At 41.3% G+C, this 24,536-nt stretch overlaps 1 protein-coding gene across 1 annotated transcript in view; it reads left to right on the top strand.

Annotated features, from left to right (window-relative positions):
• saxo2 (stabilizer of axonemal microtubules 2) overlaps positions 1-15,808 on the top strand; it is a 49,147-nt gene extending 33,339 nt beyond the window's left edge. The window contains exons 3-4 of the mRNA XM_043677068.2: positions 12,600-12,802; positions 14,520-15,808. Of these exons, the coding sequence (XP_043533003.2) occupies positions 12,600-12,802; positions 14,520-15,505 (1,189 nt within the window). The 3' untranslated portion in view covers positions 15,506-15,808. The remainder of the gene's footprint in view (positions 1-12,599; positions 12,803-14,519) is intronic.
• Positions 15,809-24,536: the final 8,728 nt, after the last annotated feature.

The raw sequence follows: 24,536 nt of genomic DNA, 5'->3' as shown, positions 1-24,536 counted from the left end.
TGTCAAGATAGTGTACCACTGACTCAGGCTCTCCATAGCAAGCAAATGTCAATCATTCTGGCTGCAAAACCAAACCCATTCAGTTATGATTCTGGTTCTGTTTCTACAGATGCTGCCAGACCTGCTGAGTTTCCCTAGCGCTTTGTGTTTTTATTCCCAGTTTCCAGAATCTGCAGTACTTTGCTTTTATTTCAGTGTTTAATTCATTGCCACTTCTCTTCCAGGTATGTCCGTAATGAAGAAGTTCTGATCTTCTTTCCAATGGGATTGCTATTGAATCTTTCAGCTTGGCTCTCCTTCATTGCTTTCTATTTCCCTCCTAATGCTTGATAAAGTGTGTACCAAAACTTATTTTCACACCAACATCTCCTCCCTCGTTGACTGTCTTCAGCTCCAACATAACCCACATGGATTGCAACTGAAGTTCCATCCTTCATGTTTTGAATTCACCCAGGATTACAGGTATCTCCAAGTTCATGTACTATTCTTTAGACAACTGTTCTTCCCACACCCAGAGATCCAAAGTCGGTGCTATGCATTACCACATGCACACTTTCCATAAGATGATAAGATCACAAAATGAAGAAGCAGAAGTAAGCCATTCAGCCCAGCAAGACTACTCTGCCATTCAATGAAGTCATGGTTGATCTGACAAGCCTCAACTCCACTTTCCCTCTCTTTCCATACAGGCCTTAATTCACTTACTGTTTAAATATCTGCCTATCTCAGCCTTGAATACATTTAATGCCCAGCCATTACAGCCCTCTGCTGTAAATGATTCCACAGATTTAATACGCTCTGAGAGAGAAAGATTCTCCACTCTTAAAGGTGAAGTCCCAATTTCTGAGATTATGCCCTCTGGTCCTAGACTCTGGCATGAGGAGAAACACCTATTTGTGTCTACCCTGCCAAGTCACCTAAGAATCTTGTCTGTTTCAATAAAGTCCCCTCTATTCTTTTAAATTCCAATGAGCACAACCACAAACTACTCAACCACTCCTGATAACACAGTCCCTCCATTCTTGCTATCAGTCTAGTGAACCGTCTCTTGTTTGACTCCAAAACCAGTCTATCTTTCCTGAGATAAAGGGTCCAAAAATTGTTCACATAATGCCAGCTATAGTCTGACAAGTGTCTTGTATAGTTTTATCAAAACCTTCCTATTTTTATACTGCATTCCATTTGAAATACAGGCTAACATTTTATTTGCCTTGTCTATTACCTGATGCATTTAGATACTAGCTTTTTGTGGATTAATGGATGAGGACACCCAAATCCTTCTCTTCTGTAGCCTTCTGTCATCTTCTCTGGTCTTTCTCTTTTTAAACAATACTCAGCTCTTCTATTCTTCCTGAAAAGTGGCAGGCCTTCACGTTGGCATTGCCATTAATGAGATTATGGTTGATCTGATAATCCTCAAGCCCAGGTTGTCTTGAGTTCTTTTTTTATCAGAATTGCCTCATATAACCACAAAGCTGTCCTGGTCCCTAGTTCCATGTCATTCTTCATCTAATTTGGTGCCTTAATAAGAAACATTTTCTCTTCATGTCTGGTGTAAAAAATTGCAAACTCCAGCAACTCACTGGTACCAACACCCCCCTGTGTCATTTGTCTATGCCCATTCCCTCTGACTCAATCCTTTCTTCTAATGCACATCTTGTCATGTATTTACTAAACCCTCTGACCTTCTGCTGTCTGATGTTGAGCAATCTGTGATCAGTAAAGGTAGAGGGCATAGGTTTAGGTGAGAGGGAATGATTTAAAAGGGAACAGAGGGGCAACGTTTACACACAGAGGGTGGTACATGTATGGAATGAACTGCTAGAGAAAATGGTAAAGCTGGGTACAATTACAACACCTAAAATACATTTGGGCAGGTGCAAGAGGGATCTAGGCTAAACCCCGGCAAGTGGGACTAGCTCAGTTTAAAATACCTGGTCAGCATGGATGAATTGGACTGAAGGACCTATTTTTCTGTGGTGCATGAATCTTTGACTTTATCACTGTTTTATCCTTTTATTCCCTCACTTTATTGCATAATCAGGCACGAAATATCATTAAACATTACTTTAATTGCTTTGGCATCTGTGCCCACATCTTAGACAGGGGTTCTCTGTCTGCTCTACTGACCTTTTCATCCACCTCCAATACTTTCCCTCCACCTGGGCCCTCCCTCTGCCATCGTACCTGACTTTGATTTCTTCATCTGTGGCAGCAGTCTCCTTAGTTTCTGTGCTGTCCTCACCCACTCTAACCTGTCTCCCTCTGAATTGGTTGCACTCTGTTCTCTCAGGTCTAAGCCTGACTTTGTTCTCAAACCTGCTGACGGTGGTGGTGGGGGGGTGGGTGTGGGTTGCTGTTGTCACCTGGTGTACCTACCTGGGTTCCAATGTCTGTCTGTCTCTGTGGGGAGTGGCAAAGATTAGTGTTTCAGTCTGACTTGGACCCCTTCCAATTACCTCTTCCTCTGATATAACGATGATATCATCAGTACTGCTTCGTGCTCTCCTCTAGAACAGGAAAAATTAATCAATTTAGCTTTCAATTTCCATCCTTCTCTCACCTTCATCTGGTCCATCTCTGACTCTTCCTTTCCTTTCTTTGTTCTCACGTTCTGGGATAGGCTATCCAGCAAGTTCCAATACAAACCCACCAACTCCAACAGTTACCTTGACTGTACTTCCTCACATCCTTCTTCCGGAAAAGATTCCATTCCATTATCTCAGTTCCTCTATTTCTATTGTATTTATTCCAATGGTGTCACCTCTCATAGGGGTGCTTCTGACATGTCCTCCTTCATCCTCAACCCAGGATTAGATTAGATTAGATTAGATTACTTAGAGTGTGGAAACAGGCCCTTCGGCCCAACAAATCCACACCGACCCACCGAAACGCAACCCACCCATGCCCCTAAATTTACCCCTTACCTAACACTATGGGCAATTTAGCATGGCCAATTCATCTGACCTGCACATCTTTGGACTGTGGGAGGAAACCGGAGCACCCAGAGGAAACCCACGCAGACACGGGGAGAACGTGCAAACTCCACACAGTCAGTCGCCTGAGTTGGGAATTGAACCCGGGTCTCTGGCGCTGTAAGGCAGCAGTGCTAACCACTGTGCCACTGTGCCGCCCACCCATTCTTCCCCTACTCACTGTTGTGGGGGCCCTGCGCTGTGTCCAAACATTTCCACACTTCTTCACTCATCTGTTCTTTTCCTTCACAGAAGAATGATAGGGTTCCCATGTCCTTACATTCCACCCATCAGTGCCTGCATTGAAAGGATCCTCCACCAATTCCTCCACCTGCAGCAGGATGCCAATACCAAACACATCTTCCCTTCCCTCCCCTTCCATGTCAACATTCTCAGGAAATGTTCACCCTGCAATGTTTACTTCTCTGTCACTTTGTATACCTCTTCTTCATCCCCCTCTCCCATCCCCCCTCACCAGGGCTCCTTCCCACGCAAATGCCATTTTACCTCCTCCATCTTCACTATCCAAGACCTCCAAACACTATTTACATAATCTTGCTGTGGACCAGGCCAGATCCCCTCAAAATATTTCAAGCAGGTAGCCTAGATCCTAAGTTTTTCTTATTTTGAAGGCAGATGTGAAGTGGATGTTCCAGGTGTGATGCAGCTGGTCAAACGACTTGGCTTTAAACAAAACAGAACATGTTAAAACATGAACAAAGGAAAACTGAATTTAGAATAACAACTATTTGAAAACTCAATCAACTTCATATCGCAACTTAACTAAGGAGCTGTTCCAATCCCTACAACATCCCACAACCACACACTCCTTGCAAAAGGTAAATTCAGGCACAGGTTCTTACAGGCAGGGAGATTTCAGAGAGAGAAGCCAGTCAAGAATCACCTGCTGAAGGATGGAATCTTTTTTGCACTGCAGAAGCTTCTGACTGCCTGCTAAAACAAGCAAGAAAATCCTGAACTGGGATAACTAGCCACTCCCCTGCTGTTGTTAAAGTAGACATTTTGGCACCTCTGCCATTAAGACCTCTGCCATTGAAAAAATGGACAAAATAACCTTAACAGTATTGTCACATACCCATTCCTGATGAAGGGTTTTACCCGAAATGTCAATTTTCCTGCTCCTCGGATGTAATTTAGAATAACAACTATTTGAAAACTCAATCAACTTCATATCGCAACTTAACTAAGGAGTTGTTCCAATCCCTACAACATCCCACAACCACACACTCCTTGCAAAAGGTAAATTCAGGCACAGGTTCTTACAGGCAGGGAGATTTCAGAGAGAGAAGCCAGTCAAGAATCACCTGCTGAAGGATGGAATCTTTTTTGCACTGCAGAAGCTTCTGACTGCCTGCTAAAACAAGCAAGAAAATCCTGAACTGGGATAACTAGCCACTCCCCTGCTGTTGTTAAAGTAGACATTTTGGCACCTCTGCCATTAAGACCTCTGCCATTGAAAAAAATGGCCTTAACAGCATTGTCACATACCCATTCCTGATGAAGGGTTTTACCCGAAATGTCAATTTTCCTGCTCCTCGGATGTCGCCTGACCTACTGTGCTTTTCCAGTACCACTCTGATCTTGACTCTAATCTCCAGCATCTGCAGTACGCACCTTCGCCTACATACTTCCAACAGTCTAGTCTACTGTATTCACTGCCCATTATATAGTCTCCTATACAACATGGAGACCAAACCAGACTGGGTCACCACATCCACTCTGTCCATAAGTATGACCCCAACTTTCCAGTTGCTTGCAATTTTATTCACCATTTTGCTCTCATGCTAACATTTGATGCTGACCTGCTGTAACATTTCAGTGATGCCGACATAAGAGGGAGAAACAGTACCTTACTTTCTCCTTGGGCAGTCTGCAGCTTTAAAGACTCAAAATTGAATTCGAAAACATTTTTATAAAATTCATTCCCTAATTGCTGCTTGAACTGATCAGCTTGAAAGGACCATTTCAGAAGGCAGTTAATTAAGAGTCAACCATATTGCTGTGTGTCTGGAGCGATGTGTCTGCCAGACCAAGGACAGCAGATTTCATTCACAAATAAAACATTAACAATTCAGATCTGTCTTTACAATAATCAACAATGGTTACATGGTTGCCAGTTAGGCTAGCTTTTCAATTTCAGATTATAATTGACTCAAATTTTGCCACGTGTCATGATAGGATTCGAATCCAGAGCATATAAACAAAAAGGTCTCCTAATATCCTTTTCCTCTCAGTATCAACCCAGCCAATTCGGAGCCTGGACTGTTTTGTGATCCCTCTGAAAACATCAAGGACACAGTATCCTTGAGAAAAGGAACAGCTTTTAGAAAAAGGACCAGCTTTGTGACATATTCACATTTGAATTTTTTGAAAACCATACTGTCAATCACTTTCAAAACATGAAAATAGTCCCTTGCAAGTAGGTCATCCAGAATCTCAAACCCCTGCTAAAGTTAATTGTGCAACACAATTAAAACAATACAGTTAACTTACTTGAGTTTCAGACCTGCAATCTCACAAAATGAATGGATTTCCTTGCCTGTATTTTAAAGAGTGAGAACAAGGAGGAAAATAAAAATTTTAATCATAGTTACTTCAAACTCAACTGATTGGCAAAAAATCCAGTTCTCATCAATTTCATCTGCAGAAAGTATCCTATATCTTGCACAAACCAACATTCACGTTGCTTTCAACCTGGAAAACATGGAATGTTTTAAATGCAAAGAAAATTAGTCTCCTGAACATTTCACAGGAACCTCCATAAACACGTAGCTTTGGTCACATGCCATCCACATGTCCATGTAGCATGAACTTTTTTCTGTGATTAAAGGGAGAGAAATGCCTATGAAAACATCATGAATTATTTCACTGCAATCAGTAGAGGCCGGTAATAGAAATGTGGCACATTTAAAACAAATAGAGTCTGCCTTGCGATGTGTCTCTACATTCCGTCATGCTTTGTGCATCAGCTGCATGTTGAAACGGACCATATGTTACCCCTGTACTGTACTTGTAAACTGCATTCTAAATTACTCCAATGATGTGTCCTACTGCATGTAAGAATTCAGTGGTGTAAACTTTTAATGCACTTTTCATTGATCTTCCAGTGCATTGTACTAGATGTTACACCTTGACCACACAAGTGGAATTCCAAGGAGTGTCCCATTTCTTTCAGAGTATACTTTGTATGCAACCTTGAGGCTACTGTGCATAATAACTTGCCATGTATGCATGAAAAGCCTTCAAGTCCATGTTCAGTCTTCTGACAGCTGATGGCTGTTTTCAATGTTCAATACTTGGTTCTCAAGCAGTCATCTTAGTGCCATAATCTTGATAAAATCCATTGTGCCTGGACTGAAAACAATCAGAAAACAAGCCCTTCATCAAGAATAGAGGCAGGGTGCCTGCAGAGTGGAGAGATAAATGAGAGGAGGGTTGGGGTGGGGAGAAAGTAGCATAGAGTACAATACGTGAATGGGGTGGGGATGGAGGTGATAGGTCAGAGAGGAGGGTGAGGGAAGGTAGCAAAGAGTACAATGGGTGAATGGGGGTGGGGAAGAAGGTGATAGGTCAGAGAGGAGGGTGGAGTGGATAGGTGGAAAGGAAGACAGGCAGGTAGGACAGGTCATGGGGACAGTGTTGGAACTGGGGTGAGGTGGGGCAAGTGGAAATGAGGAAACTGGTGGTCCACATTGATGCCCTGGGGTTGAAGTGTTCCAAGGCGGAAGATGAGGCATTCTTCATCCAGGCATCAGGTGGTGAGGGAGCAGAGGTGGAGGAGGCCCAGGACCTGCATGTCTTCGGCAGAGTGGGAGGGGGATTTGAAATGTTGGGCCACAGGGCAGTGGGTTGATTGGTGCGGGTGTCCCGGAGTTGTTCCCGAACGTGCTCTGCTAGGAGGCGTCCAGTCGCCCCAATGTAGAGGAGACCGCATCGGGAGCAGCGGATACAATAAATGATATTAGTGGATGTGCAGGTAAAACGTTGATGGATGTGGAAGGCTCCTTTGGGGCCTTGGATGGAGGTGAGGGAAGAGGTGTAGGTGCAGGTTTTGCAATTCCTGCGGTGGCAGGGGAGGGGAGGATGCCAGGACAGGAGGGTGGGTTGTTGGGGGGGGGGGGCGTGGACCTGAGCAGGTAGTCACGGAGGGAACGGTCTTTGCGGAAAGAGGTGGGGAGGGAAATATATCCCTGATGGTGGGGTCCGTTTATAGGTGGCGGAAATGTCGTCGGATGATTTGGTTTATGCGAAGGTTGGTAGGGTAGAAGGTGAGGACAGGGGGATTCTGTCCTTGTTACGGTTGGAGGGGTGGGGTCTGAGGGCGGAGGTGCAGGATATGGACGAGATGCATTGGAGGGCATTTTTAACCACGTGGGAAGGGAAATTGCGGTCTCTAAAGAAGGAGGCCATCTGGTGTGTTCTCTGGTGGAACTGGTCCTCCTGGGAGCAGATATGGCGGAGGCGGAGGAATTAGGAATACGGGGTGGCATTTTTGCAGGAGGTAGGGTGGGAAAAGGTGAAACGTGGCTTTGAAGGACCCATTGACACACTCTTCACCTTCTCTCATGTCAGCTATGAATAATAATAGAACAAAGGCACAGGCAAGGTTCATAGAGCTTCTGGGATGGCTGTCAGCCATACCAGGCATTTTGCAGCAACATTTCCAGATCAAGACAACAAATCTTCAACAATATTAATCTGCCATGGTTTTAAAGAGGCTGGAAAGGAGGTAACCTTCCTCCCCATCCCCTGACTCTCTTTCCAGCCCTCCCCCCGCTTCCACTCCTCCCTGCCACTAATCGGATTAATTCCTCCCATTAACCAATCAGGTCGTACTGTCTACCTGTTTTCACCTAACCCCATTTCACCACCCACAACTGTCACCCCCTTTACCTGCAGCTCCCCTCACACCCACACCCAGTCCTGAAGAAGGGTTACACCCGAAACATCGACTTCTCCACCTTCTGACGCTGCCTGGCTTGCTATGTTCATCCAGTCTCCTGCCTGTCTACTTTGGATTCCAGCATCAGCAGTTTTTTTGTCTCTAACCATGGTTTTGAAGAGCTTCACAACTTTGTCATCAAATGTCAGCTGGGAATAAACCAGATTGAGGAACAGTGAATTAAGTCACACCTTAAAACAGACCAAGACTGTCGTCAGAAGATGTCTACACTGAGTTGAGTTTCAAACAACTCGAGCTAAATGGCTTTTTTTAACACAGGGAATGTTTAGCTAAGTGCCACAGTAGCCTGAGGTGCTCTGCTGAAGAGTCATCTAGACTCAAAGCATTAGCTTGGTCTGTCTCTCCACAGATGCTGCCTGACCTGCAATGATCTTTTTTGTTTTCACTACAAATTCCAGCATCTGTAGTAATTTGGTCCAGCTGCCACATCAGCTAAACAGCACGGGAGTACACTTTGTACATTCCCAAAGCATTCTCATCAACATTATCCTCAACACCAAATCAACTCAGATATCAATTCATTCATCTACTGATGACATAATCATTTAGAAAGAAACTGTCCATATGTAGTTTGAATACAATATAACTATTTTAATTAGAATATTTAGTTAAAGATTATCCACAAGACTTTCCCTTTATTTTGATATTTGTTCATGTTATGTTGAAAAGCATCTAAAAACCAAAAACAAAAAAACCCCAAGAATTGCAGATACTGGAAATCAGAAACAAAACATAAATTGCTGGAAAAACCTTGCATGTCTGGCAGCAGCTGTGGAGAAAAGGAAGAGTTAACAATAATATTTCCGTTTTTGTTTCTAAAAGCAATATTAGTGACAAGAGTATGTCATGTTCCTGCTTGTATGTTGTAAATCCCTTTTAGGATCCAGTTAACTCTGCAATTGGCACCGTGACATCTGTTGCTGATTCTTCAAGTTTGGCTATAGAAACGAAGAGGAATAAATGTTGTAATCTAGTTGCAAGGCAGCCTTTTAAATTTGGAGGTTATATAGTTTGTAATGTGTCATATAATGTACTCATGCATGTGTATGAGGAGCAAAGAATAATAGGAAAAGGACAGTCCCCAGCCCCTTAACCTTTTCAGAATGCTCCAGTCACACTTGTACATTGTCCCCCGTCCCTGGCAAGACGTCCTGAAAGTACTAAGAGGAAAATAGGTTATTTATCCTTGCTAGCTTTTTTATTATACTTTAAGCATTACAGCAATAGTGTCTCTACAGCTAGATGATAGAGTCATAGTCATACAGCATTGAAACAGATCCCTCGATCCAACTCATCCATGTTGACCAGGAATCTCAAACTGAACCAGTCCCATTTTCCTGAACTATTTGTCTGAAAAAAACATATTATATTTTCCCAGCTCATTTGAATCATTTGATTTGTGTATCAAAATTGTCTTTTATCAAATTAATTTACAGGATGTTAACATCGTTGGCTGTGCCAGTATTTATTATCTATCCCTATTTGCCCTTGAGAGGGTGGTGTTGAGCTGCCTTCTTGAACCACTCCATTTTGAGAGGTTGACTCACAATGTTGTTAGGGAGGGTGTTCCAAGATTTTGACCCAGCCACAGTAAAGGAACAGTAATATATTTCCAAGTCAGCTGGTTAGTGGTTTGTATGTCATAGTGTTCTCATGTGTATGCTGCCCTTGTCCTTCTGGACAGTAATGGTTTGGAAGGTGCTGTCTAAGTATTCCTGCAGTGCATCTTGTAGATAGTACACACTTCTGCTTCTGAGCAAGATCGTGAAGGGAGTGAGTATTTGTGGATGTGGTGCCAAGCAAACAGCTGCTTGGTCCTGGATGGTGTCAAACTTGTTGAGTCTTGATGTAGCTGCACTCAATCAGGCAAATAGAGTCTGCTATCACACTCCTAACTTCTAGTTAGTAGATGGTGGACAGGCCTTTGGGAGGCAAGAGGCAACTTACTCACCAGATTCCTAGCCTCTGACCTGCTCTTGTAACCACAGTATTTATTAGATTAGATTGTATACAGTTTGGAAACAGGCCCTTCAGCCCAACAAGTCCACACTGACCCTCCGAAGAGCAACCACCCAGATCCATTCCCCTACATTTACCCCTTCACCTAACACTATGGGCAATTTAACATGGCCAATTCACCTAACCTGCACATTTTTTTTTGGACTGTGGGGGGAAACCAGAGCACCCGGTGGAAACCCCCACGCAGACACGAGGACAATATGCAAACTCCACACAGACAGTTGCCTGAGGCGGGAATTGAACCCAGGTCTCTGGCGCTGTGAGGCAGCAGTGCTAACCACTGGGCCACAGTGCCGCCCCTTTTTTTAAGAGTTAACTTGGCCTTTAAAGTTAGCCCAACATTCACGAGGTTTCCTACTGTGACTGTGACTATATGACTGTCCATTTCAGTTTCTGGTTAATGCTAATGACCAGGATGTTAATAGTGGGAGTTTCAACAATGGCAATGCTAAGAATCTCAATGGGTGATAGTTAGATTTTTCTCTTGGAGATGATTATTGCCTGCATGAATGTTAAATACCACTTATCAGTCCAAACCTGGGCTTTCAAGAATGGGAGGTTTTTTTTAACATAATGAAGGCTGTAACAGATATCTAGAATGAATTTTGTTTCATCTTAAAGAATGAGTTGATATGGAGTACTTCAGCGCAAAATGTTGGTTGGTTGGCAGGAATGGGCGTTAAGTTAACGTGAAATATAAGGGGCCATGGGATGCGTTTGAGGCACTGAGTTGTCGTGGAAGGTATGAGGAACCATTGGGAATGGGTGGAGCAGCATGAGCCAACATTGTGGGTATAAAGGACCATATTGGTTTGGGGAGGACATGAGTTGGCATTGGTTGACATGGATTGGGTGTGGGAATTGGGCAGAGGTTGTGTGGTATTGAGTACCTAAGGATGAGCCTAAAGAAAAGGTTCCTGTAAACTGAGGTGGGCCTTTTAACTAACCTGCCTTGGCACTCAGCAGCCTCAGTTGTCACCTCCAATCTGTGTCTTGGGTGATCGGTTCAATTTCACTCCTATCAGGAAAAGAGATCCTACAATGTGAAGGGAGTTTGCAACATGTGTGTGGTGACAGGGGAAACTTTTATGCTGCTGTCTTGCAAATGATGATTCAGGACATTATTTTCTCCCCAGACCTCTACTTTAAACCTACCAAGTACTTTTTTGGACCAATACAAAAGAGGACGACATGAGATAGGATTTAATCATTCTTTTTGCTTGTTTCTTGTTGTTCCAGAAATACATGTAAACTTGAAAGCCAGAGTCAGGAGATGTTTTTTTCAAAAGGAAGAATAACTCATTTGATTAATAAGCAAATTAACCTTTAAGTGTTAAAGTGAGTGATGTTGCCAGAATTTTAAAGTATTTTTAGGGTAGCGTGGATAGATTCTTAGTTAGCACAGGGATGAAAGGTCATTGGAGGATGTGGGAATATGGATTTGAGGTTATAGTCAGATCAACTATGAACTTAGTAAATGGCAGGGCAAGATCAAGGGGCCAAATGACCTATTCCTGCTCCTTGTTCACATGTTTATATGTCACATCCTCCTTCTCTCTTGCCTTCAGATGTCTCCTTCTCAACCCAACGTCTCCTCTCTTTCTTCAGTGTCTCACTCTCGCTTTCATCTCCTCCATCACTCTCACATTCCATCTCTCTCACAGATGTCGCTGGAGCCACTTGTATTTCACCTGCTGCCATCTTGACCTACCTCTCTAAACCTGTTGATGGCAATGTCAGCCTAGTTCACTTCCGTTCTTTGTTTTTCACATTAAAGTAAGAGATTTGCTGAAGCTGAGAGAGAGGTGACACTAAAGAGAGACTGAATGTTTAAAAATAATTTGAAAGAAACACATCTCAGTGCGTCCTCTGCTGACCACCAGAGAAACCATTCTGTATTTGGTAAACAACCATGCCCCAGCATGGATTTCTTTGGATATCTCCTCTCCTTTCTGTTAGACATTTCATTAAAAATGATTATTAAAAAGTTGGTTAATTGCTGGGAAAGTGTGAAATAAATGCAGAAACCATGACCTGAGGGAGGTCACAGAATTTAGGAAATATGGACCCAGTTTGAGGGACCTAAGTTAATGCATTTGAATTGCCAAGTGTTATTCAATTGTAATATTTTCTCTTAAATGAGGCAATATTCATCAAGGTGAATTTGTGCATCATATTCTCTGTCCATCATGTATAAAATCATTTGTATATCTTGTTATTTTCATTTTAAACAATTTCGTAGCATTTCTTTGTGTAATTACAAAGCGTTAGGCATTTGTATAATTTCCTGTCATCCAAATGTTACAATTTATTATGCTGATATATATTATAACATAATAAATAAGTCAAGGTTATACAAGTCCTTGCATTTTTACTAATCATTCATCTTGGTTTTTTTCCTGAGCTTCCTACCGCATCCTCTGTGTAGCAGAGGCGAGCGTTGGTAGATTCTGTCATGCATAGCAATGTAAAATGGCTTATTTTGCTTGACTTGCAGATTTCCTCTGCACTTCTGAAAGTGCCAGGCATTTCAATTCTTTTGCTGAAGAAATAATCAAGAGGTTAACACAATAAAGATACTATTTTACAGTGACATTTGATTTTTCCTTCCCTATCTGCAGAACAGATTATATACCTCATGAAATTACACAGCGACCACAGCCAATGCAGCATGACTACAGACCAAAATCTGGTGAGATGGATCACCATACAACCTATAAGGTAGACTTCAGTCCTCACAAAATTAAGCCTGCAAAAAGTATGCGTCCTCCACCACCAAAACCTGGGAAAGGAGGAAGAATAGACACTGTACCGACATACAAAGGTGAACTATAAAATTTTTGAAAGTGTTATGTTTAATTGCATTCATAATGTCTGCAGCTCAGAACAACAGTACGTCAAAAAGATAGAGATGTATAGGATGGGAACAGACCCTTTGGTCCAACTCGTCCACACCAACTAGATAACCTGAATTAATCTAGTCCTGTTTGCCAGCATTTGGCCCGTATCCCTTTAAACTCTTCTATTTTATATCCCCATCCAAATGCTTTTTAAATGTTGTAATTGTACTAGCCTCCATCATTTCCTCTGGCAGCTCATTTCATACACACAGCACCCTCTGTGTGAAAAAGGTGCCCCTTAAGTCCCTTTTAAATCTTTTCCCTCTCACCTTAAACCTATGTTCTCTAGTTCTGGACTCCCACACATCAAGGAAAATAGCTTGTCTATTAACCCTATCCATGCCCCTCATGATTTTATAAATCTCTATACAGTCACCCCTCAGCCGCCGATGCTCCAGGGAGTACAGCCTTGGCCTATTCAGCCTCCCCCTGTAGCTCAAACCCTCCAACCCTGGCAACATGCTTGTAAATTTTCTCTGAACCCATTCACATTTCACAATATCCTTCCAAAAGGAGGGAGACCAGAATTGCACTCAATATTCCAAAAGTAGCCAAACCAATGTCCCGTACAGCTGCAAGATGACCTCCCAACTCCTAAACTCAGTGCTCTGACCAATAAAGGCAAGCATACCGAACATCTCCCTCACTTTCCTAACACTTTCAAGGAGCTATGAACCTGCACTCCAAGGTCTCTTCATTCAGCAACACTCCCCAGGAACTTACCATTAAGTGTATAAGTCCTGCTCTGATTTGACTTTCCAAAATGCAGCACCTCACATGTATCTAAATTAAACTCCATCTGCCACTCCTTGGCCCTTTGGCCCATCTGGTCAACATCCCTTCGTACTCTGAGGTAACCTTCTTTGCTGTCCACTACACCTCCAATTTTGGTGTTATCTGCAAACTTACTAACTGTACCTCCTATATTCACATCCAAATCATCCATATAAATGACAAAAAAGTAGTGGAAGCAGCAATAATCCTTGTGACACAGACCTTCAGTCTGAATAGCAACCCTCCACCATCAACCTCTGTCTTCTATCTTTGAGCCAGCTCTGTATCCAAATGGCTAGTTCTCCCTGTATCCCATGCGATCTAACCTTACTAATCAGTCTACCATGAGGAAGCTTGTTGAGCGCCTTACTAAATGTAAAAGATACATAAAAATATAGCAAACAGACAAATATGTTGTACAGTGTATGTAACTTGATTCAAAGGTAAAGTCAGAAATATGATCATCTCAAAGTTGTCTTGCTTTTACGAGTTAATTTGCCACTACTACTGTACATATAGCAGTTATAGTAATGAAAGTTGGATGCTTTATATTTCTGACTTTACCCTTGAATCAAGTTACATTCACTGTCCAACATAACTGTCTGTTTGCCATATTTTCATATATCTTTTACATTCAGACTGCTCCCTGTGATAATGTAAAATAGATAGCTCTTCAGCATTGTGATCAAGTAAGCCATTTCTGCCCCTTCAGTTTCTTTCAACACTGGTACAAAAATATTGGGATGTGTATATCATTTTAATTTTTCTCAGAGTCATAGTAATGTCACATCCAATAGCTTAAAAGAATTGTGCAATATATTTATGAAGCCAAAGACTAATATACTAGTGCTTTTTGTTTCAAAAAAGATGATTACCGACTCTGGGACATTCCCAAAAGGAAGCCTAAAGCTGCAGAACCTTACTGCCCACCTACATCACGGTTTGGAAATCCATCTACATTTCAAGATGACTTTGGTCCCAAAGGATATGCACTAAGGGAGAGTTTCAAACCACCTGATGCACCTAGGGTATCTGATGTTCCCTTTGATGGTCTAACAAATCACAAAATTGCTTATATTCCTCATCCACTGGGGGATCGATACATTAAGCCACCAGATGAATACAAACCAAGTGATATACCTTTTGACAGCATCACCACTCACCGTCGTGATTTTAGGGGATTGCATGGAGATCCGACTAAAAGTTTCAAACCTGATCCTGGCAAGATAGGATCAGATGCTCCCTTTGATGGCAACTCAGAATTCCGTGATCGTTTTCAGGCATGGCCTATAACCTTGCCATACGTCCACAAGCATCCAGATTATGTGCAACCAGAAGGTCCAATGGATTTGAATAGCACTTCCCACCTTGATTATGTTGGGCATAAAGTCAAGCCACCAACTCCATTTAAACCTGCATTGACAAGAAGGGTCCATGCTCCCTTCCAAGGGAGTACCACAATGAAAGATGACTTCAAAACATGGGATATAAAGAAGCCAGAGATAATCAAAAGGGTTGAAGAAATGGGAATACCAGATGCAAAATTTGATGGATTAACAACCTTTAAAGCTAATTATGTTCCTCATCCAATTAAACCAACTCATAGCTTCAAACCATCAGATACCCCTCTACATAGCTCAATACCATTTGACGCTGGAACCTTGTATCGTACTGAGTATACACCAAAGAGGCTAGAAATCTGTCCTGCCAGCTATCCAACTCCACCAGGTTATGTCTATGAAAGCACTGATGCACGTGGTCATAAATTCTTCCACAAGATGACCCCATCAGAGGAAAAGCTGATAGTGCCAAATGAAATGCATTTTCCAAAGGAAGTAGCTGTAGCATCCTAAAATCTTCAGATGTAACTTCTGATCTTAAATTACGTTGTTTTCCTAAGTTAGTACCAAACATTTTACTCATTGTGTAATACAAATTGCAATTCCTTTGTGTTACTCTGAAAAAAAAGCAGTGACATTGAATTTTGTCACCCTCTAATCACAACTCATTATGTTAACAGCTTGGCTCATTATTACATTTATCAGCATTATCAATGAAAGAAATTTACACTAAAAATATCAGAAGCAACATCTTTCTCACTTCAAATATTACTGGAAAAATTGGATTATTAGTATGTATAAAACAGCTTCAAGGTGTCTCAGATGTGGCTGATTTTGTACAATGTCTGTCATTGAGTATATTTCATTATACTATCCATTCAGTGTCAGAACAACCAAGCACCTATTTTAGAATTCTGAAAATTGCCTTGTTTATACCTAGGTAAATTAGGAATTTTGTAACTTTATAATGAATAAATTAAGGCTCCTCTCATTAGTACAGATCTCATAATGAAAAATCTAATCTAAATATAGTACATCCCAGAACACTCTGTGCAGTAATCATCAACTTAATGTTTTAGATGCTTCATATTTATCTCAGCACACCCTTTTGAATTTCCATGAATTCTTAGTCTAATTAACATCAACTAAAATGACTTTGTGCCTTTCTGCATTATTCTCAGTGAAAAATGAATTTCATGCTTTCAGATAATTATTGGAAAGCATTATAATCGATCCACCTTTTTAATCTTTTATCAAATCCGAAGTTTTACTCTTTATGATACCACATAATTTTCTAGGCAGAATAATATTCAAAATTTTATGTTTGTATTTGCACTTAAAGTGCACTAACATGAAAATATGTTAGTAAATGACAATAATGATTCTGTATCATCTTCAAAATTGGTTAGGATTTTCTTGTTTATTAAAGTGCTGTGAGTATTTTCTGTGTTTTTTATAATAGGCTTTTTTTTAATACAAAATGCTATGTTGGATGTAATGACCAGGGACTGTAATTTGATTGACTATTTTACATACATCAGTGATGGTAGTACTACCTTTCCTCTCTTCACTTACATCTTCCTCAGGGAAGGATGTTGTTGAGATAATGAAAAAAACTTGTTCCAGGTACACCTTTAGGAGAACAGTTTAGAATGTGATTTTACCTCCCCCCCCGCCCCCCCCCAGCCGCCATAGTCATCCTCCCCTTAATCAATAACTTGCAAAACAGTAAACCACACTGAGTGAGAACATTTTGCTCTGTGCTGGAAGTCAAATGGAAAAGTGATGGCGTATAGAAAACACCAAAATTTTCATCGATCCTGTTCAGCCCATTCAAAAAAATGTCATTGCAAAAAACTATAATAGTATGAAATTGAACAATATTTAGAGATAATCAGAATAGAGTGTATGCTAATCCACATGTGCTCGTGTTACAAAGAGTTTAAACAGAAAAATAGCCAATTTTCCTTCCCTGGATAAACTAATCTGATTTTCACAAGGAGCATTACAGACAGAGTAGGAAGTTCTGTACATGGTCATAATGTTCTATATCAATACTTAACAAAATACATTTAATTATATAATCATGCCTAAACCTAATCATCAACAGAATACATAATAGGAATTAGAAACCATTAAGTTGTCCCTGCTAATTAATTAAAGTGGGCATTTCACCAATCTTGTTTATGTCTCCTTTGCTGTCCAAATAATTGTACTTAATCAAAGGAAGATTTGTAATAATTAACAACTCCATACACATTGGTTGTGTTGCTAAACATTTTTATTTAAACATAATCCCTGGAGAGTGTCATGGGAAGAGTAGGCCTATAATTGTTCCGCTGTTCCACAAGCCATTACAAAATGTTTAAATGTATAAAATTTAAATCAGACTACCAAAATAATTATTTGTCTGACTCACTAGGGAGGTGATTGCTGGGCCTCTTGCTGAGATATTTGTATCATTGACAGTCACAGGTGAGGTGCCGGAAGACTAGAGGTTGGCTAACGTGATGACACTGTTTAAGAAGTGTGGTAAGGACAAGCCAGGGAACTATAGAGCCTGACGTCGGTGGTGGACAAGTTGTTGGAGGGAATTCTGAGGGACAGGATGTACATGTACAGGGGAACCTCGATTATCCTAACGAGATGGGTGGGCACTATTTCGTTCAGATAATTGATTATTCGGTTAATCGATTCAATGTCTTTCCTCTGGGGTTCAGAGTTTTCTATTAAGTCTGCTCTCCCATTCAGGAGACTACTGGCAGCAGAGCACCCGCGAGACCTTGCCCGCCCCCCCAACCCCGCCCCCAAACCCCATCCCCCGCCTGCTCCCAAACCCCGTCCAATACCGCCCTCTGCCTGCCCCCAAATCCCATCCAAAATCGCCCCACTGCCCGGTCCCAAACTCCGTCCAACACTGCCCCATCGCCCTTGCCTCCAAACGTCATCCAACACCACTCCTGCCGCCCACCATACCCATCCAACACCTCCCCCGCCCGTCTCCCCTAACCCTATCCAACACCGTTCCCCCGTCCCCCCCCAACCCCACTCCCAACACGACCCCCATCCACCCCCACCCTGACCCCTTCCACCCCCCACCCCTCTCCGGGACAGCTGGACTGAACACCAACAATAAGACTGCTGCTGCTGCTGTCTTTTGGGGGTGAGTCTCCAAAAAGCACACACACACAACTTTTTACTGCAACTTTTTGACAGGTTCCACCCTTGCCCTGTATGGGATAATGTTAGAGAGATTAACTGAAGGGGGATTTAGGATACACACCTGTTTAGAACTCCACCGAAAGTGTGGGAAGAGAGAGAGAGAGAGTGTGAGTCATTTAGAGACAGTGCCTGTGCTCCCATCAGTCCAGGACTGTTCTTGGCAGCACTTTTAATCACTAACCAAAAGATGTGATCAGTGTTTTACACACATCTTTGATGTAATGTTTCTGTCGAGACCTCAAGATCTCCTGCAGATAATCCAATTTTTGGATAATTGGGATTTGGATAATCGAGGTTCCTCTGTGTTTGGAAAGACAAGAACTAATTAGGGATAGTCAACATGGCTTTGTTCATGGGAAATCATGTCTCACAAACTGAGTTTTTTGAAGAAGCAACAAAGAAGATTGATGAGGGCAGACGGGTAGACGTGATCTTTTTGGACTTCAGTAAAGCATTCAACAAGGTTCCCCATGGGAGACTGGTTAGCAAGGTTAGATCTCACGGAATACAGGGAGAACTAGCCATTTGCATACAGAGCTGGCTCAATGGTACAAGACAGAGGATGGTGGTGGAGAGATGTTTTTCAGACTGGAAGCTTGTGACGAGTAGAGTGCCACAAGGATCGGTGCTGGATCCTCTACTTTTCATCATTTATATAAATGATTTGGATATGAGCATAAGAGGTACAGTTAGTAAGTTTGCAGATGACACCAAAATTGGAGATGTAGTGGACAGCGAAGAAGATTACCTCAGATTACAATAGGATCTTGATCAGATGGGCCAATGGGCTGAAGAGGGGCAGATGGAGTTTATGCAAGGTGATGTATTTTGGGAAAGCAAATCTTAGCAGGACTTACACACTTAATTTTCCTGAAGAAGGGCTTATGCCCGAAACGTCGATTCTCCTGTTCTCTGGATGCTGCCTGACCTGCTGCGCTGTTCCAGCAACACATTTTCAGCTTACACACTTAATGGTAAGGTCCTAGGGAGTGTTACTGAACAAAGAGACCTTGGAATGCAGGTTCATAGCTCTTTGAAAGTGGAGTCACAGTTAGATAGGATAGTGAAGAAGGTGTTTGGTATGCTTTCCTTTATTAGTCAAAGTATTGAGTACAGGAGTTGGGAAGTCATGTTGCAGCTGTACAGGACATTGGTTAGGCCACTGTTGGAATATTGCATGCAATTCTGGTCTCCTTCCTATCGGAAAGGTGTTGTGAAACTCGAAAGGATTCAGAAAAGATTTACAAGGACTTTGTCAGGGTTGGCGGGTTTGAGCTATAGGGAGAGGCTGAATAGGCTGGGTCTGTTTTCCTTGGAGCGCCGAGGTTGAGGGATGACCTTTTAGAGGTTTATAAAATCATGATGGGCATGGATAGGGTAAATAGACATGGTCTTTTCCCTGGGGTGGGGAGTCCAGAACTAGAGGGCATAGGTTTAGGGTGAGAGGGGAAAGATTTAAAAGAGACCTAAGGGCAACTTGTTCGTGCAGAGGGTGATCCACTTATGGAATGACCTGCCAGAGGAAGTGGTGGAGGCTGGTACAATTACAATATTTAAAAGGCATTTTGATGGGTATATGAATAGGACGGGTTTGGAGGAATATGGGCCAGGTGCTGGCAGGTGGGATTGATTGGGTTGGAATATCTGATTGACATGGACAAGTTGGACTGAACGGTCTGTTTCCATGCTGTACATCTCTATGACTCTATGACTGTATGACTACAACCAGCAAAGATCTAAAGAGAGAGCTAAAAAGAGCCAGGAGGTCATCATGAGGAATCATTGGCAGATAGGATCAAGGAAAACCCTAAGGCTTTCTATATGTATATTAGGAATAAAAGAATGACTAGAGTAAGATTAGGGCCAATCAAGCATTGTAGTGGGAAGTTGTGTGTGGAGTCAGAGGAGGTAGGGGAAATGCTAAGTGAACACTTTTTGTCAGTATTCACACGAGAAAAAGACAATGTTGTCGAGGAGAATACTGAGATACAGGCTTCTAGACTAGATGTGATTGAGCTGCATAAGGAGGAGGTGTTAGCAATTCTGGAAAATGTAAAAATAGATAAATCCCCTGGGGGGATGAGATTTATCCTGGGATTCTCCGGGAAGCCAGGGAAGAGATTGTCGAGCCTTTGGCTTTGACCTTTATGTCATCATTGTCTACAGGAATAGTGCCAGAATACTGGAGGATAGCAAATGTTGTTCTCTTGTTCAAGAAGGGGAGTAGAGACAACCCTGGAAATTATAGACCTGTGATCCTTACTTTGGTTGTGGGTAAAGTGTTAGAAAAGGATTATAAGAGACAGGATTTATAATCCCCCGGACAGGAATCAGTTGATTAAGGATAGTCAACACGGTTTTTTGAAGGGTAGGTTGTGCCTCACAAACCTTACTGAGTTGTTTGGGAAGGTGACCAAACAGGTGAATGAAGCTAAAGCAGTTGATGTGGTTTATATGGATTTCAGTAAGGCATTTGATAAGGTTCCCCCATGGTAGGCTATTGCACAAAATACAGAGGCATGGGATTGAGGGTGATTAGCAGTTTGGATCAGAAATTGGCTAGGTGGTGGTTGTTAGGAAATATTCATCCTAGAGTACTAGTGGGTTACTGCAATGATCTGTTTTGGGTCCACTGTTGTTTGTCATTTTTATAAATGACCTGGATGAGGGCATAGAAGGATGGGTTTATAAATTTGCAGATGGCACTAGGTTGGTAAAGTTGTGGATAGTGATGAAGGATGTTGTAGGTTACAGAGACATAGATAAACTGCAGAGCTGGGCTGAGAGGTGGTAAATGGAGTTTAATGCGGAAAAGTGTGAAGTGATTCACTTTGGAACGAGTAACAGGAAGGCAGAGTACTGGGCTAATGGTAAGGTTCTTGGTAGTGTAGCTGAGCAGAGAGATCTCTGTGTCCAGGTACATAGATTCCTGAAAGTTGCCACCCACGTTGATAGGGTTGTTAAGATGGCATACAGTGTGTTTTCTTTTATTGGTAGAAGGACTGAGTTTCGGAACCAGGAAATCATGCTGCAGCTGAACAAAACTCTGGTGCAGCCACACTTGGAGTGTTGTGTACAGTTCTGGTCACCGCACTATGGGAAGGATGTGGAAGCTTTGGGAATGGTTCAGAGGAGATTTATTAGGATGTTGCCTGGTGTGGAAGGAAGGTCTTATGAGGAAAGGTTGAGAGACTTCAGGCTGTTTTTATTAGAGAGAAGATGGTTAAGAGGTGACTTAATTGAGATATGTAAGATACTCGGAGGGTTAAATAGGTTGGACAGTGAGAGCCTTTCTCCTTGGATGGTGATGACTAGCTCGAGGAGACATAACTTTAGATTGAGGGGTGGTAGATATAGGACATGTCAGAGAGTAGTAGGGGCGTGGAATGCACAAGCCTGCAACAGTAGTAGACTTGCCAACTTTAAGAGCATTTGAATGGCAATTGGATAGGCATATGGACGAGAATGGAATAGTATAAGTTAGAAAGGTTTCAAATTAGTTATGATTCGGAGATGCCGGTGTTGGACTGGGGTGTACAAAGTTAAAAATCACACACCAGGTTATAGTCCAACGGGTTTAATTGGAAGCACTAGCTTTCAGAGTGACGCTCCTTCATCAGGCGATTGTGCACAATCACCTGATGAAGGAGCGTCGCTCCGAAAGCTAGTGTGCTTCCAATTAAACCTGTTGGACTATAACCTGGTGTTGTGTGATTTTTAACTTCAAATTAGTTCCACAGGTCACCACAACATCGAGGGCTGAAGGGCCTGTACTGCTCTATAATGTTCTATGTTCTATGTACTCAGGACAAGAGCAACTCACATCAGGTTTCATCAGTAACAGAAAAAAAAACCCTCCTATATATTGTAACACATTTAACCTTAACAAAAATAGACAAAATAATAGATTTCTGCTCTATTTAACAATTCATCAGTAACAGAAATTAACTATTTATTTTAACACAACTTTAACATGAGAAGAAAAAAGGAAGAAATTCTAATACATGATTCTTATCCATACTTCTTCAAAACCCAAATACACATGCACAATTAAAATTAAGACAAAAGTCAAATGGTTTAACCCACAAGCTATGGATGGAATAAGAATACTGATAGGGTAAACAAAAATTCCAAAGATCAAAAGTTCAGACAATAAAGTGAGAAATTATTTTCTCACAGTACTTTTACATTTGCAATGATGACATAACATTATCTGTACAATACTGTTTATTGTTCAGTGCAATGATTTTTCAGGTAGACCCACCACATGATATTTATTTCTATAAATTATTTTTTAGTTTCCTTGTTTTTCTAGTACTTTCCCCTGAGGAAGATAAATAGAGGGAGGGAGAGATGGATGCTTTCTGTCTGCATTCTCGAGATGTTTGTTCTATTCTGCTATTCTGGGCTCTTATCAACTTATTAACAGGCTGCATTCTAGAGCATACAAACATAAAAATATGCTCTTTCTACCTTCTGGTTGTCATTTTGTTTCTGATTTCTATGGCTGTTAAATAAATCAGCCCGCACACCACACTATGATGAGATTGACAATCTTTATTAGCCTTCTTTAAGATTTTCCATACCAATCTGTGAGAATCCAGATCATTTTGAAGCAGATGTCTCACAATATGCCTTGTTAGATATTTTTCCTGCACCCTTCAGCTCAAACATTTTGCCTTGCAACTGGTTGGAAATAAGCCTGGTGAATAATGGGACAACTCCCTATCAATGAGACCAATGAGATTTAAAGGTTGGAAAGAGACAGACAGAACAAGGTATCACAGAAAGAGAAATAGAAAATGAAGAAAGACTGGAGAAGCAGAGAGAGAGATAGAGGAAAGAAACAGAGTAAACAACGTATAGAAATTAACACTTTAACTATTTTGAACTGTTTGTTAATAAGACTCAACAGTTCAAAGTGCTCTCTTTCTGCATTGAGAAGGCTGTTTGCCATTTCAATAACAATTATCACATTATTACAAATGCACTTACTCTATTAATAATCACTCCTGAGGAAACTGATAATAAAGTAGGGTTAATTGACCTACAAGTTCTGGAAATCCACAATTCACAAATGCATCTGTTAATTCCCTAAAATTTCAGATTAATAATGGTGTGTTTTTTTCAAGGAACAAATGATCCATTTTTTTAAACATTTAACATTTTTAAAAACGTTTTTTTAACATAACCCTGCAAATATATCTTCTTCATGTTGTACCCAATTCCCTTTGTAGTCAATTGGATCTGCTTCCACCACACTTCCAGGCAGCACATAGTTAGTAATAAGTCACTGCATGAAAATGAAATATTCTTTCTGCCAGTTGCCTTTAATCCATGCCCGGTTATTGACCCTTCTGCTCGTGAAAACCGTTTCACTCTTTGTGCTCAGTCAAAACCCCTGGGATACAATAGATAAGTTCTAATTTTAACACTTATTTTGCAAAAATGAAAACCCATTTACTTTCAGCAAATGCACCAGACATTTGGATATTGGTAGCAATGCTAATATTATTGACGATGCTGGATGTCTTTCCTGATAGTTTTAATACGAATGAGTGTCTTTGTAGGCCTCTTCAGATGAAAATTACTACTCAATCTTGCTGGAAAGAAAAACATTTTTTTCCAAAAAGAACCACTTTTTAAAATGACAATTTGACACCTGTATGATTACTTCCACTGATAGTGAAATCTTTTTCAATTTCCAGATTTTTTAATAACCTCAGTTCAAATCCTCAGCTGTCATGGCATGGTTTGAAATGGAATGATGATGCCGTTACATCATACAATATGGAAACAATATTGTAACAATAACATTGGAAAGCTTGGAAGCAATTAAATTTCTTCAATAGATTTTAAATTGCTAAGACCAGAAAGGAAAAGCATTTTGCGATCGTGCAAAATTACTTAATCAATCTTTCTTCAAAGAATGTTTTTTTTAAACTCAGTCGGTCACCGTAGTTTATCAAAGAATGAAGTTGTATAGTACTTGCGGTAAAATATTACATATCTTTACACTTTGTTCATCCCAGCACTATGAAATCTGTGTGACAGTACTACACAAAGATATGCAAATGCACTTTTATCCAACGATAATAAAGTTGTAAGCCTAGTGTTTGGACGTACAGAGTTGTGAAACTTTCAGAATTGTCCTGGGGTCTCCCAGAATGCCACAGTCATTGCTGTGAGCAAACCAGGGGGAATAAAAGAAAATTGGTGCTTTAAAATAAAATGTGTGTGTATTATAGGATCACAGGCTCCCTACAGTGGGAAGCAGGCCATTCAGCCCATTGAGCCCATACCAACCCTCTGAAGAGCATCC

This window comes from Chiloscyllium plagiosum, unplaced genomic scaffold (genome assembly GCF_037043375.1).
Source record: "Chiloscyllium plagiosum isolate Xiang-an unplaced genomic scaffold, Cpla_swu_hap1 HiC_scaffold_39, whole genome shotgun sequence".
Classification (NCBI taxonomy): Eukaryota; Metazoa; Chordata; class Chondrichthyes; order Orectolobiformes; family Hemiscylliidae; genus Chiloscyllium; species Chiloscyllium plagiosum.
The sequence above is the reverse complement of the archived record's forward strand: the minus strand, read 5'-3'. Positions and strand labels throughout refer to the sequence as shown.